At 46.1% G+C, this 18,659-nt stretch overlaps 1 protein-coding gene across 4 annotated transcripts in view; it reads right to left on the minus strand.

Annotated features, from left to right (window-relative positions):
* The window catches only part of LOC135385209 (uncharacterized), a 281,039-nt gene that overhangs the window by 141,866 nt on the left and 120,514 nt on the right, over positions 1 to 18,659 (minus strand). For all 4 annotated transcript variants that reach the window (XR_010420348.1, XR_010420347.1, XM_064614412.1 and 1 more), the window contains one exon: positions 10,699 to 10,804. Coding sequence is in view for 2 of the 4 variants with exons in the window: in XM_064614412.1 (XP_064470482.1) it covers positions 10,699 to 10,804 (106 nt within the window). In the remaining 2 variants the exon portion in view is untranslated. The remainder of the gene's footprint in view (positions 1 to 10,698; positions 10,805 to 18,659) is intronic.

The raw sequence follows: 18,659 nt of genomic DNA on the forward strand, positions 1-18,659 counted from the left end.
GGTGGGCACAAGAAAGCGCATGCCTCACTGTGAAATGCACTCGTTCGGAACAGATAACCGACACAAAGCGATAGTACTCGTGATAGTAGATCTAAACAGTTGCAGCTCGACCAAGAAGCATTGTTGTGTCACCGTTCGATGGCAATATAGTATTCGTCGTTCCGTGCCATATTGCGCGCCTACTTAGACGTACTTTTGTGGTCACCACATAGCACGCCATCACATGGAGCAGCCATGCAACTGTTTTGTGTTTTGCACGTAAAGTATCACACGTACAAAAGAAGGCATTATGAATATATTACTGTGAACCGGAAACTAACAGCAAGAACGACGCACAACAGGTAATACTAATTTACATAAGCAGCTAAAGGGCGAGACTGCATACACCTTTTTCTCATGGACGCCGCCATACTGAAAGCGAGTCTCGCCGGGGGGGGGGGGGGGGGGCACGTTAAAAACAGTTGATCACCCTAGCTAGAGAGAAGGAAAGCACACGGACTGGTATCGGCTTCCCTCCTTTCTGGCTTGTGCTGGCTGCGATAGCGCTAGGTGTGAATCTGCCTGCCTGAAAATGGTGTATAGGACGAAGGGGCTTGGTTCGCCACGTGACAACTGCTCCGCGCGTTCACAACGTCACTGCGATAACATTAGGTAGCAAGAGATAAGACCGCAGCGTGTTCTGCAACAAAGAAAATGAGCTCCTGCGAAAGGACGACAAGTGCAGGTGACCTGCAGCCGCGCGCGATGCCTGTGTTCCGCACACTTTTCAAAAAGCCTCCTCTCTCGGAAAGAGTATGTAAGAGAACGACGGATTGAGGAGGGTACGTCGTGACGTCACCTATCCCCCTGGCAACGCCAATCGTGACGTGAATCGTAGAAACATGACGTAGCTCGTGACGTAGACCGGGGAGCTGAAGCAAGTATAAGCAGCTCGTGAGCTGAGAAGGAACGAAGAGAAGAGGCAAGGAGATTTGCTGATGTCACACGAGGGGATCGTGCGGGCCGTCCGAGGCTGCTTTCTCAGAGTGTATTTTTTCTTTTTGTTTTTAATTTGATCTCACAGTGACAGAACACAGCACAGCGAAAATATCGTGGAATCTCCTCATGGACAGCTCGGCGAATGAAACAGGGCCACGAGCCATGTTAAATGTCACGTCATTGCTCCTTTAAGTAGATTCGCGAGCATTCGTGAGTTCAACGCGAGTATACGTAATAGTATAGGTAAATATTACAGTATAACAAACATTATCTATAATAATATTACGGTATAATTACGTACAAATAAACAGTGTTGGTAGTGGAAAGTACACGTAAACAAAGTCAGCTACTTTGTGATTTAATTGCCTGAAGGAATAACGGGTACTGTGCGCAGGGTTCCGTTTCTTTTGTCCATTGTTCCGGGAAACTTGAATGGGGTTTCTCTGTCGGACCTCATTTCCTTACATCTGTATGCAGTTATATGTGGTATGTGTACCTTGCATTTCTTTTTTCCTTTTTGACACTGTTTCATTTCCAACTATAAAACATAGAAGCATGGTGACTACGCTACGGTATGCATACACGCTAATGTGCGCGCTGCAACGATACTATTCGTGATGTATGTCACATTTACAAAACACATCAGTTCATTATTGTGATTGCAATATTAACCATTTATAATTATTGTTAAGTAGGGCATAATGAGAGTAGGAGAAGTTGCGAAATGTTTAATGAAATAAAGTGTGGAAGTGAAAAACACCGTTCAGGAGCTTCGATGCGCGACACCTACAGATGACAATGCCGATAATGATTCTGCCTCACGCTCACAAATGACATAATTGCATATATGACGTACCCTAAATCAAAATGGCACTATATGAGACAACTGGTGGAAAGAGAGTATAGTTCGGAGTTAACGACACACTTGACCATATTGGGAAGTTCCACGTGATCGATAATTTGTGCGAAACCTTCTGACGGAAAGCAAGATCTATGCGTGATTAAATATTTGACCTCAATTACACTGGCCGAAATGGAATGCTACCACTCAATCAAGTGCAACATCAGCTTATAAGGAACGTAAAAACTGCGCCGTCAACTGCCACGTCACCAATTCGCTAAAATAAACATAAATGGAGGGAAGCAAATTAGACGACGATTACACTCCAGCATCTACATAAGCATACGATAAACAAAAATAACCAGACATGTAATGGCAGAATCAACAACAACAACAACTTCATTTCGAGATGATGGATGGGGAGTTTCATCAGAAAAACAAATTGAACGTTCTAATTTTCGAACAAGTATCGTCGCAGATAGTGAACACCGAACCCACTTACAGCGATACAGCGTCGGTGCCACACGAACCACGGTATACGTAACCGGCATAAGTAAAGGGGATGAGTGACAGGGTTACGATTCTGTTATCGGCCATCAGCCCCACGGCGGCCGCGCTCCATATCTGTGACAGGCTTTACCTCGAGGCGAGATGCAGGGCAGGGTGGCGGGCACTAGAACTCGTCCCGTGAAAGTGGTCCAGGTGCTGACCGAGGAACGTCCCGCACTCGATCCCACAAGGTTTGCAGGCATCCACTACTCTGACCGCAACATGACTCAACGGTGCGAGGCACGACGTGCGAAAAATTTCTGATGCACTGCGGAGTTCATTTATTGAATTTATACGTCAAATTATTCGCCCCTTTCGATGGAGCTCACACACGTGATGTCCGAGCCGATTTTTTGATCGCACCTTATCAATTAATTTACCTCGCAAGTCACTACTGTGAGGTGAGAAATATAGAGGAGCAAGTTGTACGCTAGAGAGTGTGTATTAGGAGCTGGAGGATCGGACCTGTAAAGTAATAATAATAATAAGTTTATTCACATTAATGTGAAAAGGGGTAAGCAAATTAGTCAATTATGACTAACCAATTATCTTAATTAATTACATTCTCATACGTAATTCTAACAGTAAGTTAATTATTTTTGAGGGTGCTTCGCAATGCACTTGCAGTTACTTTTGGAATTATAAACATTGAATCGCTTCAGTGATTTCCGCAATTTTTCTTGATTCACGATTCACATGCGCGGGACGGTGCGATTCAAAAAGTAACTTCGCACACGTTCCACAGCGGTTGAAATCGGAAGCCAACATTCCACCCGACGATGGCAGTGATCTGCACTTTCGCTCTTACGCAGGGTTCCATGCCATTGATCCAGCCGCAGGGCGGCATCTGTTCTGCAAAAGGGTCCCCTTCAAGGTCGGTCGAACGGTTTCTTCAGGCGGACGCGTTGGGCGCAGCGCACTAGCATTTCTTTTGATTCTTTCGTTGCCCCGTAATCAGCCTCGCGCACCTCCGTCTCCTGATCGTCGTGCAGCTGGCTCCGTCGCGGCCATATGGAATGGTTCCTCCCTATTAAAGATGCCTCTCGGCCCCGAGTAACGGGTGCGCGTCGCGTGATCCTGAATTTCCGCCCGTTCGCGGCCAACGAAAATCTCCGCAAACGGGTGTGAAGTGTAAAGTGAGTCTCGGGGCAATCAGTTCTTCGGCGCGACAACATTTGCACAGGGTAGTGTATTTTGATCGCTTTTCAGTCTCACAGCGTATTCCCCGTGTTCTCGTCAGGTGGTGTTTCTAATGGTTCTTTTATACCCCCCGGAGAAACGCTCTTTCCCTTTCTGATAAGTTTATTGAGGCCATGCTCACGTATTCTTCTCCTCTCTCTGCTATCGGGAAAGTTTCCCAAATGTCTCTGTTCCTGCTAACTTGCCTTTAATCAAAGTGTCGTCATAGGAAGCATTGCAGCAACACGAGGCGACATGTTGCGGCAGACCAGCGGCATGGCCGAGCGGGTTAAGGCGTCTCGCTCGTCGGTGGTAGCCAAGGTCGTGCTGAAGACTGGGAGGTGGTGGGTTCGAATTCCACCACCGGCTGTGCAGTCTGAGATTTTCGCTAGGTTTTCTGAAGGCTTTCGAGACGACTGTCGGCGCAGTTCCTCCTGAAGTCGGCCCAGGACGCATACTAACCCCCATGTCCCCCACTCCTTCCTGCTGTCCTCTGTCCACATCTATACGCCGCTCATAGCCACAGTCGCTTCGCGGCGCTAACAGGAAATCAAATAATAATAATAATGGGTCGCTGGTATTGTCTCGAGTGCGCCAGAATGTTAGAAGAATCCGTCCGAAGGTTGGATGCTTCCGTTCCCTTCATTCCGTTCCGCAATTTTACCTCGCACCTGGAGATCTCAGCGTCGTTGCAGATTAACTTGGGTTTGTCAGTTGCAACCCAAGCAGCGCAATGTACTGAAAGTCGAGTTCAATAGGGGTGGACGGGTACGTGGAAGACCTTGAACGAACTGGTGAAACTAAAGAACATTGATAAGACACATACCGTCCACCCCTATTGCACTCGACTTTCGGTACATTGTGCTGCTTGGGAAGCGCGCTGATTTCAAGATTATGGCTCCACCTCAGCTCTGAAAACTGCACCAATTCAATTCGGCTCCACGTCTCAGAAGGAAATTTTGTTTTCCAACGAGTTTATTCGACGCAGCAGATGTACGAATAGGGTCAGGCTTTTCCTTTTTTTTTGGTTCATCATTTTCCCAGATTCGGGGTGGCGGTGGGGAGAAAGGTAATCGGGTGCTAATTTGTAAATATACAATTCCGGTGAAATGGGGACTACTCGTACCGCACTTGATGATATATTTGCAGTATATTTGCAAAACGAACATAATTCGCGGTTTATAGTGACAAGCACCACATGTTGGAGCATCATATGTATTCCGAATAGTTTATTGTTGCACTCTAACAATATTTTTATCCTATGTGCGTGCGAATTGCCAGTGCATATTATACAACGTGATACGCGACTGCAGTTCAGAGAGTAATCGAGTTTATCCCGAATTAGTCCTAAACTGGTTCGGGAGAAAATGATCGGGAAGAATGCGTGGTTTAGCCCGAGAAAGTCCGACCCTATGTATGAAGGACCTGCGCATAACCACCAAGTGAATGCCCCCTTGAATATCATTATATTTTTATCCGTGAAAAAGAAAGAAGAAAGCGATACGACTCATACCGAAGGAACTGCATATGGTCGTCGTGTCGGTAACGGTACCGGGCAACTGTACTCCACAGAATACTACGAATTCCTGCAACACAGAATAGTCGATCGCCCGATCGACACTTTCACTTTCTGGGTTTCGGTTTTGCGCAAACCAAAGGCAGGGCAATGCGAGATGTTCTGCATATGTCTTTCCACTATATTCACCGTTTTTGAGCGATCACATTTCTGAAGTGGGTCTGCGTGCTTGATACTGGTTTCTTCTTTTAAAGAAAGAAAAATAATCGAGGCTCTTATCCGTCACTACTCCTATCTAATCCATGCGTTATTCTATCATCCATGCGTCGCTGTGCTGTTCTGCCCCCATAATTACCCAGAAATCGGCTCGCTCACGTTTCTCCACGTTTTGTCCGTGACGTGGAAAGGAAAATTGGTTATAGTTGCAAATTCTGTGCACCAACATCGCTGGCGTAAACCGCAAAGTAAGATATCAAAGTAAGAGTTGACTTCATCATGGACGATCTGACCCCATTAGGCATAAGATGTTAACGTGATATCAACAAAAATAACTTGCGGGACAAATGGGAAAAGTTCTTGATTGAAAACCATCCAGAGGATGTTGTGGTAAATTGCAACGACGAATTTTATTCTCAAGAACATGAATGTGTCATTTGAAGGTTTACAACAGATTTTCTGTGAATCATTCAGCAGGCAGCACTAGAAATCTCTTTTACGTGTCTCCCGGGGGAGCGGGGGCGGTAATATATAAAAAATGTCATGCAGAGACTCGGCCACAATAAAAAATAATGATTTCCAATTATTATGAGCGTCGATCGCTCATGTGATACTCAGTTTTGAATGTAATACGAAGACGTAAGCACGCTTGGTACGTATTTCAGAAGTGGCAGATCGTTATCACATATTTGTACAAGTTGGCTTCAGCTGCTTGGAACTACGTTTACTTCTCCCATCCACTTAACGCTTTGTTTTCCTTTACAGAACGTGTGTTTCCATGTGCACGCATTTAGATAGTTTTTAGTGCACATTTCTCCTAGCCCCTAAGCAATCAGTGTCAACCTCTTCCGTTTTGTGAATGGGGTTGAATGGGCTGCCACAAAATTATTAAGGCGACTCGCTGATGACGAACAATGAACTCGCGTGTGCCCTTGTTGCTTGATTTATTTTATGATCTAGTCTCTATTATATTGCTTTAAACCAGCCTCTTCACTCTGCAATGTTACACAGCACATGTAGACCTCACAGAACGCCGAATATATCTCACGTGCTCTTTCTCCTCCCATCTTAGAACATACTAGAACTTGCAACATAAGAACGAACTCAGGAGCAGTAGTGCATTTACCCGTATGCGTGACTGCCAGCAGATCCTTCTCGTTCAAGTGCTCATCAGACTCCAAGAACAGAAATACTGCAATCGGAACGGAAGCCAGACACGAGACCACAATTGCCACGAGAGCACTCTATGCCTCAACCATCGCTATCCTATGTATAGGCCTCAACCCTCAACAGGTACCACTAGCCACGTCTGCACACTTCACATGTTTTCAACGCTCGACGCGGTGCACATCGAGAAAAGACGACAGCGTTTTCCACTCCGAAGCACCGCTTCAAAGTCGGACCACTGCCTCTATGCAGACGGGATAGGCTGGAAGCACTCCGCCTGTGTACATGGGAGCTAAATGCACATACGTCGTCACGAACACAGCCGTTTTCAACCATATATCTCCGGGAGCACGTCTCGCCATATTTCTTTTGACGTCTTATAGAGCTGACTGGAATGGGTTTCTCTAGTGCCCGATTCGACGTCGAAGTCCGTCAATAACTCAATACGCAATATTACTCGGCTTTGCTTTTAGCGCTGTGTGCTCATCTCTACGCAGTGTGCTTTTATCATACGCGGCGCTCCGCGCGGTAGAATGCCGTAGTCGTGTAGATGGGCTTCAGCGCACGGAATCAGGTAGATCTATACGTAGTTCCTGAAATTGGCCAAGTTTCGGGAGAGCTCTTATTTGTAATGCTGACTGCGAGGAAGTGTGACGCCTTCCAGGTTTCTTTGCCTGCATGAACAAGAAACAACATTACGTTTGTCATGCTACGCAGAATATTTAAAAGTACGGCTGTAATTAACCTAGCACTAGAGATGGCGGCTGGCGAAACGAAAGATCGAGGGATAGACCGTCGCCGGAGGCCCTAATGTCCTCACAACTGCTATTCGACAGAACATCCATGCTTGGAGTGTAATGCCTACAACACTTTCCCCACAAAAATGTCACCAAAATGTTGTCCAAATGCTGAATCAGTATGTTGCGCCAACGTCATCTAGACTAGACAAGGCCCATTCTCAGTGCTCGCTCCCTCCTCAGCCACGTGACACATAAAACCGTCGTCTCGGCAGCACGCTTCAGACTACCGCCGCGAGCGTTTTTAAATATATAGAAATCCTGTGGTTCCTGTGAAACCCAGAAGTGGCTAGAACCGGCATGTCTCCATAGCGACGGGCACTGAAGGAAGCACGGCTGTGGTTGGAGGGACTACTAAGGATCAGTAAATTCAAGTAGCGAACAGGCCTTCTTCAGCGCAGATGGCGTTGCTTGTGCAAACAAATGCAGTTGTCTGATGAAGACTGCGCACTGTCACAGGAGACTATATCATTTGTCACGATTGCTCGCAGACAAAGCGCGCCTGGCTTCCGTCCATGGGGCGATGTCGTGTCACGAAACGAAAGAAGTACAACAATCATCCCACATGAGCTGCTCATCCGTTAAAACTCGTCGTCAGCATGTGGAGAGGAGACGTCCAGGGAGAAGAGTTTGCTCGCATGATTTTTCCGCGTTGTGTCGCATGTCTTCGTGACAGATACACCGAGTACGCCACAAACAGTTCTGCGAATATCCGTCCGTTATGTGCAGTTTGCTTTCGAGACAACTGCAGCAACATGCCGGCACGTCCCACGCCGCGTAGCGCTGCAGGCAGTTGACTAGTTTGCGGGATTCTGGTACTACGACTGTCATATCCGCCGTTATGCCGCATGTCGAGCCAACAAGACGTGCTGTACATACACGACATAAACTGTGAATAAAATTCCTTAAAACATATCCGGACACAGCATGCAGCCTTTGATACAACCTGCTTTGGAAGACAGTTCCTCCTTGTCGGAACCTTCATTTTTTCATTCAATTCCAATGATGAATGCGTATCGCCCACCTCTACCTTCTGCGTGAGAAATATGGAGTAAGTCACTCGGTAAGCACTTTAATCACCACCATTTCTTTATACCAAGTCGTTAACCTGACTACCAAAACGCACTACGCGAAGTGATTCATTCGACAGATGCATAAATATCGCAGAATTCGATTTAAAAAAATTGCGACCGTGCGCAACCGTGGCAATGCCCGCAACTAGCCGTCCGAGTCGCTTTGACGTCACTACGGTAGAGCCCGCTGACTGGTTTGCAGAAACGTCGTATGATACAGAGGGAGAGAACTGGGCATAAACGAAAAAAGATAAACGAAAAAAAAAAAAAAACTAGAAATGTGCAAAGCGCTGGCCCCGACTGGTTCGCGGTCTCTCCTGTAACCGTAATGACATCACCGGTGACGTTTTTCTTCCTCCTCCTCCTCCTCGTTTTGCCGTGCAAAGCGAGTTGAGGGGAAACGCGAAGTCGATGTTCCGGGGCGTTTTTTTTTTTTTTTTTCGAAGGAAAATGTTGCATACAGAGATTTTGTGCGAGTGTGTGTCGTTATCAAATCATGTCACATCCTTTCATGATGCGTCAGAAACAGAGAACCTTTTGAATTGAATTCTGAACTTCTATAACGGGGTCCTCTGAAATCCTTGTTGTTCTTTTTTTTTTTCCTTTTGTTTGAGGTTTTCACGCACCTGCCTGGCAGATTGATAATTGTGAATTTCCGACTACTTTTGTTCAATGAGACACATCACCACGTGCCTCCGTATGCAATCCTGGAATATTTGCTATCTTTCCTTGTACGTTGATGGTATGAACCATACAGTGGCATGATTCGGTGGGTGCACAAGCAACCGTTCCCTCTTCTTTTTAGCAATCCACAACTGGACACTTCCTCAGTATACCGATCCAGTACGCAGCCATGTAAACAGCGCACAAAATAAATGCTGACTTCGCACTTTTGTGAAACTTCGTAGTTGCAAGTACCTCTGCTACGTGGAACAGTGAAGGTGCCACGTATATACGCCAAAATCCGTAGAGGTGTTACGAAAATCACTTACAGTCTAAGGAACTGTAGGAACCTGTCGCCTTACCTGCGGCAGTCTGTCACAGCTGTTTTCACAGCATTTTCAAATCGATCTTTTTTTTTTTTTTAATGTCTGCATATTTTCAGCGAGGAGGACGATACCAAGACAAGCAAGAAACGCACACACACAAAATTTCGCAAAAATTTCTACAGCTCGAAAATGACGTACTATTATAAGGAAATACACGGGTTGGTTTACTCGAATAATGGAATGGCAGGCGCAAATCAGCACAGTCAAACGGCACTGCTTGATTATAGCCAGATTGCTATGACCAAATGGGCGACAGTTTGGCGTGAACTCTACGGCAAGTATAGGTGCGTTGGTGAAGCACACCTTGAAAGGTGAACGATGCGACGTAAAATGAAACTCACACGGTACAAGCGCCATTTCTCGTGCTTGTCCTGGTACATAGGTCGTATTTCGTCGCACAGCGCACCTTTCATAATGAAGCAGCCGCTAAAATTCCAGTGAACACGAGAAAGCACCGAATCGTCCAACCAGTATTCATTAGGCAACGCCGAGTGCAGAAGCTTCTCCCAGCTACTTCTACTACGGCAGGTGAGAGTTTCCAAGGAGTCATCGCATTGGAGACACTAACGCGCACCTGTCGATCCACTGGATCGAGACAGGTGCACGCTTGTGGTGTCACCTGATTCGTGGGATCCATACGACACAGACGACGTTCCGTTTCGTCTGTACGCTCGCCACGTGCAAAGCTACCCGCATAACGAGCAATCTGCAGACCACGTGTCGCTACTCAAGTCAAGTATGATGTTTAGGTGGAAATCTCCTCCAAGGGAATATATGTCGAGTTCGGCTGTTCTTACGTAGGAGCTGTGATGGCGATGCTTCCGTACTGCTGTGATCAGTAAGTAGGTGGGTGGTGTGCATGGCGTCCACTGTCCACGTCTCTACGGATTTGCAGAAGGAAGCCGCATAGACCCCGACAGCCATAGTTAAGCTGCCATGTGAATGACGGCAAGTAAGAATGCGGCACGAAGTGTTGTGTCTCATTTTTTTTCGCCTGCCCCCACAGCTGAAAAAGCTGATTCGCCCCAGACACGAGAGAGGCAGCCGCCCCGGGGTGTCTTTCCCAGAGGGGACGCCGAACGGGCAGAGGAAGATCATGCGGTTAGACACACATTTTTGTAATTCACCGTTATGGTTTTTGTAGAGCATTGGAGGCGCAAACCACGTATGCAATTGAAAAAAATAATAATAATCAGCGTGTCACATGCTGTGTGCAGCCAAAGCCGCAAGTGCCTATAGATATACGATTTCCACTGCGGTCTCAACTAATCCCTGAGTAGGTCCTGGTTTCCATTTGGAGTGCATGAGCTATGAGCAATAAAAGAAATCTTACATGGTGCTTGTGTGGACGGCTGGTAGCTATCAGTCGCTTCACCAGGTGTAGTATGTATAGAAGGAGAAGCTTCATGCTGACGATATCCGTGATGATGGTGTTACAGCTAGAATGGAAAAGGGCTCCAATGATTACAGGGGCAACATTCGTATCTGAGATGAGTGCGAATAACATTGCCAGTCTCAGCATCCGTACGGTGTCCGCCCACGCAAGATCCCCACCCGCGAACGCGCTAGTTGAAATAGGTACATCCGCACATCCGTGATCGATCCCCATTTGTATAGGAGAAATATGCACGTGACGCAAGTGTCGCGCCACAAACATTTGTACTTCTGAGCACGCTTCTCAGGAACATTACGTCACAGTTGTCCACCGATACCAGTTGAATGCACAGCAACACAACGGATGACACATTTGAACACGCCAGCATTTTGAAAGCACTAACTGGCACTTACGACACGGGCAAACTTTATATAATTACTAGTCTAGTCGACGCTAGCGTAGCGCAAGAGCAAAGCAGGCACCACAGGGGTGACATAAAAACGCCATTTTTGTAACTACCCTTTTCGCAAAACCACATCTTGTCCTGGTCACACGTCATAGGCAACGTCATTTTGAGGTCACGTGACTTTGTTTACATGTCGTTTTAGCACTTGCAGAGATATTTCCGTCAGCATAAGGCAAAGAGTTGAAGGTATTTTGCCAACGTAAACTATACAGTGCCTTCTTCCACGCAATGATAGTTCATTTCTCCCCAGTTTAAGTAGATCTCATCGGCTCAGTGCCTCTTAACGCGTGGGCGTCATCACATCTTGGGACGTGGTCAGCAGTGCGGGGCCTCATGTACAAAAGTGCGCGTTTTGCTGCGAGGTTATCGGGTAACAATAATTACGGGGGTCCAAAGACGTCCAAAACGGCGCACAGATACAGCAGACGCGTTGTTTACACACGGTTTGGCTATGGCGACATAGCTTGGCCGCCGATTACGGGCGCGGCCATATTTAAGGTCACGTGTCCAGAATGGCTTGTGTTCGCCCAGCACGCTTTCGTGTTAAGCAATGGATAGGAGGGCACCTGTGTTTGACATCCAACGCTAGCTTTCCATTTTTCATTCCTCCCACGTCACTGGTCGCACTGGAGTGTATCGTCACGCTGTGACGTGTAAAGTAACGACGCTTTTAAACTGCACATGGCGCGCACGCTTTCAACCTCGTTCATCCTACATCACGGGGTTGAAAGCGAGACCACCCTTTGGAAAGCGCACGCAGGTGTCTACTAGGTAAGAGCAGCGCTCTGTCTGGAATGCTTCAGTATCGCATTCGACGCTCATTTCGGGTAGAATACTTCGTCCTAGATGTGATATTTGGGAGCTTCTGTCGCTAATTTTGAGCGAGGATTCGAACAAATATCTAGTTATTTCTCGTTATCGTGGTCATGAAGACATAGCGAAGGACATTCATGCCTCGTGATTTGTCAAAAAAGTGCCTTCTCACCATCTTTATTAGCATTTGTGGTCCCCCTCGAGAACTCCTACATTTTCAACTGCAAGACGAAAATTCCGACAGCTTCTTTTCTGACGTCACAGTTGAGTGGGGAATTCGCGATTCCAGCGAAGCCGTGGCCACCTGGAGGCGATTTCGAAAAGCTGCGAGTGGAGGTCCGAGAGCGCGTCTGGACAGGGAAGCGGTACGGCAGTACACATTTCTCTTGCTTGTGGACAGATTGCCGGCAAGAAAGAATGTATCGAAATCGAAAAGAGGAATGCATGTTCACTACTAATTTCTTCGCAGCCTGTTGGAAATGCCTCACGCTTTATTTTAATAGTTTAATCAAAAAGAATGGAACGGAAGTCCCATGTGTTGAACCATCGCACGAGTTTCCCGTTCAACTCTGTCATCACGATTTTATCTTAATATTAATCTTTGTAATACAGAACGAGGAACCTGCATTTCTTTGTCGTGTTGACATGTATGCATCTTCAGACCTCAGGCAAAGTAAACAATATCACCGTACTAATGAAACGTAAACAAGCATCCACTATGGATGTTCTCTGGGAGAGAAAGCTTCTGTCTGGTGCAGCACACCTATCAACGAATGACTGGCAAAGAGAAAAATATCACAACAAGATGTATGTGAATACTAAGAGGAGCGCAGAAAAAGAATACTCCACTTTGCCAGAGCATCTCTTCCAGCGCTGAGATGTTCACCGCACAGCATATGGCATGTTAAATACTTGCACAAGTATGGTGTACAAGGTGTCAGACATACGCATGTGTGCCAAGGGTTTTCAAAATATGTATTGTTGACATATACCTTTGACACACAGTAACAGAGCTCTGCAAACATCAGGCTCAGAGCTAACGTCACATGAGCATGTCTTGTGGTCACCACGCCAAACCAATTGTTAATTCTCTTGACCTCTTGCAAATGACAATGTGAACATTAACTTGTGCATAACGATTTTTTATGACTACTTGTGTCTCAAGGTTCCGACAACACGTATCTAATTAAGAACACTATACATGGTGTTCAAAATTAAGCTTTCACTAGCACTTTATAAATAGGCGAACAAAAGAAAACTGGTGCTACTTTTCCTGTTCCTTGAGTAAGAAACAGGTGCTAAATAATTAGCAGCACCTGTTTCTTACACAAGTAGCGTAAAGTTATCATCCGGTTTCCTGTCATCGCTGTGTTTGCGTAGCGCTCGTGAAAGCTTAATTTTGAACACCCTGTACACTTCCAATGGAGCTGTTGTTCCCTTGCAACAGTCATATGTAAATACTACAGGACTACCGGACGAGAAACGGAAACATGGTATTGCCTTGCAGACTAGTAATCCACATTCGAAAACACATGCTATGTCACTGTTCTTAGAAACTCATCCTTGCCTTGCCTTCTTAGATTCTGAAATACCTCCTTTGTTCGCTCGTTCGCTTTTTCCCTACTTCTCTGAGTTGAACTGCACAGTATGGGATGACCAGCAGACAAAACTAATTCCGCTTTCATGAAACATGTCAATTTGTGAGTATTAAAAACTGAAACAGATGAACATAATTCGGCCGACACCGTATTCCGTACACCTGTAGTCCGTTGGAATCGCGAATAAATATTTTCTCCTTATTTTTATGAAACGCAGCTGTGTGTGGCGTGGCTCTTACGTATCATGCAAATGCTGTAGACACATTACAGACACTGTCTACCATTCTCACTATGAGGAGACAAAGCCTGCAGGACCGAGTATGACGTTACAAGAAAACATCGACTAAAACTGAAAAAGTCGTTTCGTTGTGCCATGGAATGAAGGGTCATGTTGCGTCACTTTTGTGTACATATGGTGTTCGATGTATTGTAAGTATTGCGACAGAAGATATGATGCATAAGAGACTTCTTTCAAGCAAGACAGAAGGACCAGTTCCAACCAGGCCTTTCTACTAAATATACCCCCCCCCCGCCCCACCCACCCACCCACCCATGCTCGTCGCACAGCTGACATGAATAAGACGATTACGACGACGGAGATGAATCTATATTCTACGATATAAGTTCAATCCAATCGCTGTCAATGATGAACAGCACAGTGTCTCAAACGTATATACAGAAATCGCTACGACACACGTTGCTCACTCGTTGAGCGTCGAAACCACAGAAATAAATACCCAGTCATGAACCTCAGAGCTCACCAATGCCCTGACACGCGTAACTACAAAATCAATCTCCCGTGCAGTATGCGGAAATATACCCTAACAGTTTTTACCACAGTGGAGGCGCAGCCGTTTCGCATTCAAAACTTTGTCGGTTTCCGCTTCGCCATTTTTACACGCTTTCCCTTTTTTTTTTTCGCACACAGGCCCGCGTGTGTGTGTCCAACCTATATAACTTCCTCAATGAGGACATTCTTGCGCCCTCTTCTCGAGCGACAGTCCCCACTTTAACCTGAGACTTCCGCAAAAACAAAATAGAAAAAAATGAAAGCGGCAAAGCTTGACCCCGTATAAACGGTACCTTGGAGCCCCCCTCCCCATAAAAATGAATCCACTTAAAAAAAAAAAAGTCCATCAAAGACGTTTTCTCCCGTTTGTCGCGCACCTTTTGTACCTGTCTTCCAGGTCTTTACTTTCGCCCAGGACCTTGCGGAAACCGTCTCCACTTCCTCATACTTTCGCCGGGGATGCGGAAATAGTCAATGGTCTTGGGATGTGTGCGCTATGGGGGAAGGTGGGGGGGATGTTTAACAAAAGCGGGGTGGGGGGACTGACACGAATCCAGAACAAGGTCAGCGTTCTTTTGGCAACGGGAAGATCACAGGAATACAGGGGCGGATCGGGAGACAAAACTCGGAGAAAGCGGGCCCCGTAAACGTTTTTGTTATGCCAGCAGCTGGCTGAGTATGATCCATCGCTGCGTCTTCACGGCAGGTACGCGGAACTTTATGGGCCATTGTTGGAGCGACCGCAAGGGATCTGCTTATAAGCATGCAGTAATGCGAAGTGTTCGTTTAGTGGGGTGATATCAGCAGAATTCGGGATCGACTGGGGAGTGTGGGTACAAGCGTGGGTCAACTCTGCAGTTTGACGCAAAAATTACTCTCATTATTATTTCCTAACATCCTCTAAATGATTCCTAAGCATAAAACGTTGCAAAGTGGATGTTCTAGCAATCCGGTGAACGTAGACTGAAGCAAAAGCCTCAGATCAGGAACAGCATTTTTTTTTTTTCAGACCACCTAACACCCGAATGTTTGGAAACACCTCCTCTACAAAAAATAAAAAAATTCTGTGCGCCCCCCGTAAGGGGATTTCTGTTGTTTCAGCTTTGGACACATGCCGCCAATGATATGTTAAGCCGTTACAACTGAACTGTAATTATGAACCCCGATCGCACCCCCAGTTTTTGAAACACTCCCCCCCCCCCCCCCGCTCGAGATTCCGGATAAACCACTGGTCGGAAACGTCGAAGTACCGGCCAGTACTGTACACTTTTATTGGGCGAAGAAGTGCCCAGTACTGCCCGGTAGTGGAACAGACTGTGTAATAATTTACGCTAACGGCTTTCGCTTCCTGCGACCCCATTTGTTTTTGTGTCCACTTCCTTGTCATCGTCATCTGGCTATTTCGCTCCATAGCGGGAACCCGAAACTCAAATCGAGTCGCGGGTCACATTGACCTGAGATCACATCATGAAGGACCGCACAGGAAAAAAAAGAAAAGAAGTCGTAATTGCCGTAGAATACTCTAAAACGGCACAAATAAAAATACTATACACAAAAACGGGAGCGATTTAGTTATTGCGCAGCCGGACAGCGTGCACGGTTCATTAAAACTTCACTGGACACACACCAAGCGAAAAAAAGAAGCTGCCTTTCCAAACTGGGTAAGGAAAATATGAAAGACGATTCAAGAAAACTATGTACATAGTTCTTCACGAGCGATTATGACAATCTTCTTCAGGAGCACATGAAATTGTCTCTTAGTAACAGATAGTCTTGTTGGCTTTGCTTAGAGTTTCAACTTGGGAAAAGAACGAGTAAAACCAGAGAGAAACAGCAAGAACTAAAAAAAAAAAAAAAACTACAATCGCCCTTGTACACGACTGTTCCGTCTCCCTCTCTCTCTCTCTTTTTTTTTTTGTTCGCTGCCTCTCTTTCTTTGTAATTTCTCGCAGCCGATGATGACCGGAGAAGCTGCTCCTCCTGTGAGCCTGTAAACTTAGTGTAAGAATTATGAGTGCATTCTCAACATTAGTTAGCGGTAGTTTACCAAAGTGCACGTGAAGACCAGGTTGTTGGACCGCAGGTTGTTGACGTTCATGAGCCACCCACAAGAAGTGCTCACATGCATGTGCTGCGTAACATGAACAGGGGCTGTACAACGAAGAGCAATTGTACAAACAATTGCTGAGAGGCTGGTTTCATTCCTCATTAGTCACTAGTTTTTATTTATTTCTCTTTTTCTCTCTCTCTCTCTTTAGAGGGCAGCTTTCTTCTGTTTGGTGGCAAGAGCCGTCGGGCCACACAATAGTACAGTGTGTTACCAGCTCCAGTGGCATAGTGGTTAAGATGATCGCTTTCCACGCCGAGACTGGTATGTGACACGGGTTCGAATCCTGTCACCGGCTGCGCTGTCTGAGGTTTTCCCTGGGTTTTCTGAAGACTTTCCAGACGAATGCCAGCACAGCTCCCCCTGAAGTCGACCCAGGACGCATACTAACCCCTCTGTCGCCCACTCCTTCCTGCTATCCTCTCTCCATCTGTCCACGTCTGTACGCTGCTCATAGCCACAGTTGCTTCGCGGCGCTGACACGGAATTAAAAAAAGTACAGTGTGGGCCACATGCAGCTCTCGTGCCGCGTGCTTGAGACCTTGCTAGATAGTTCAGTATACAAAAATAGAGCGATGCCATATCTTATCCTCTACCTTTGTATGCATTTTTATGGAACATTTCACGGACACAATATGGCTGAAACGTAAACCCGGAAAATATGGACAGTAAACATGCTAGCATGTTTACTGTCCATATGATTTTGATATGATGATAATATGATTTTCTTGACAGCTGTGAAGAAAATCAGATAAGAATGTGATACAGAAAATAACCCATCAGATACACACCGTTCTACGTTTCTGCACCAGAAGGATCTTTGTTACACACAAATTGTGAACAAAGTGGCGGAAGAAATAAATTATGCAGAAGTTACTGCATTCAGCCCATATTGTACCTTCTTTGCTTTTTTTTTTTTTATATATTAAACAGATATATCCCGAAAAAAAAATCTGCGTGTCTGCGATTGTTTCGTCTCGTGTCTGCGTGCTCTATTCACGTCGAGAAATTACATTTCGCAAAATTCCGTTGAACGTAGACTAACATACACATGCATCAGGAAACAATATATACCAAAGACACCGCTAAGCAAAACTGGATAAAAGCGCAGTGCCAGTTGTCTGGCAAAGTTCCAAACACCGCGGCCATGCACCGTAATCTTTGCTCCTTCCCATCAGCACTCTTTGCAGGGCGATCGGTCGCCCGCAGCAAACGCCGATATGAAGCACGTACGAACCTTACGACGCACACCTGGATCTGGTAGAAAAGCGGACGTCGGAGCGGAAGAGAACGGGGGCTTCCTAGGGGCATTCGTGACCGGCGAAGGCTTAGAATACGTTCTCCTATCTGTAATAAATTAATCGACGTCTGTCTGGGTCAACCGGCGAGACAAGACGGACGACCCTTGCCTGAAAGGGGAGGCTGTGGCGAACAGGACGACCGCCCTGTGTCGCCAACACGGCGCCACGTTTCCACGAATATCGCCCGCTCTAAAGTGAAGGGCGACCTGCATTAGACGACTCCGTTAAATTATTTGGCTACATATCAATGCAGGACGAGAGAGGTGAAGTCTGTTTCGAGACATCAAGGCCCCAGCCTACAGGTTCTCATCAATGTCGGTAGCTAAAGTGGCGAGTGCTTGATACTATCACAACTGTGTGCCACCGTGTGTTATTTGAGTGGTGTATTCTTGGACAATTGAGGAGAGGCGATGTGTAGGGAGCATCTCATTGAGTGTCTGGCTACAAACTATGACTGGGGTAGTGTACCACAATACCACACTGAGACGTGTATATGTACGTATGGCCCTCCTTGCCCCTAGTCTCGGGGTTTCGCTATCATGGATACCATAATCATGTATCTGATGTCGTTCTTGTGCATATTACGACAAATGTTGTAGCACTACATAATAGCAGGAAACAACGAAGGTATTATTCGCATGAAATATCTGCTGAAGAGCGTCCGAGAAAAATATATTAGCCTGTATTACAAATGCATCACCAGCAGCATAAAGCTTTTTTGTAACGGGGCAAAAAGTACAGCGATATGTGAAACGAAACAAAATCCAACGAAATTTACGTTCTTTCGTGACCAGATGTTATGGCTCGGACCGTCGGACGTCATGGATGCTGAGAATCGCTCGCA

This window comes from Ornithodoros turicata, chromosome 2, assembly GCF_037126465.1.
Source record: "Ornithodoros turicata isolate Travis chromosome 2, ASM3712646v1, whole genome shotgun sequence".
Taxonomy (NCBI): domain Eukaryota; kingdom Metazoa; phylum Arthropoda; class Arachnida; order Ixodida; family Argasidae; genus Ornithodoros; species Ornithodoros turicata.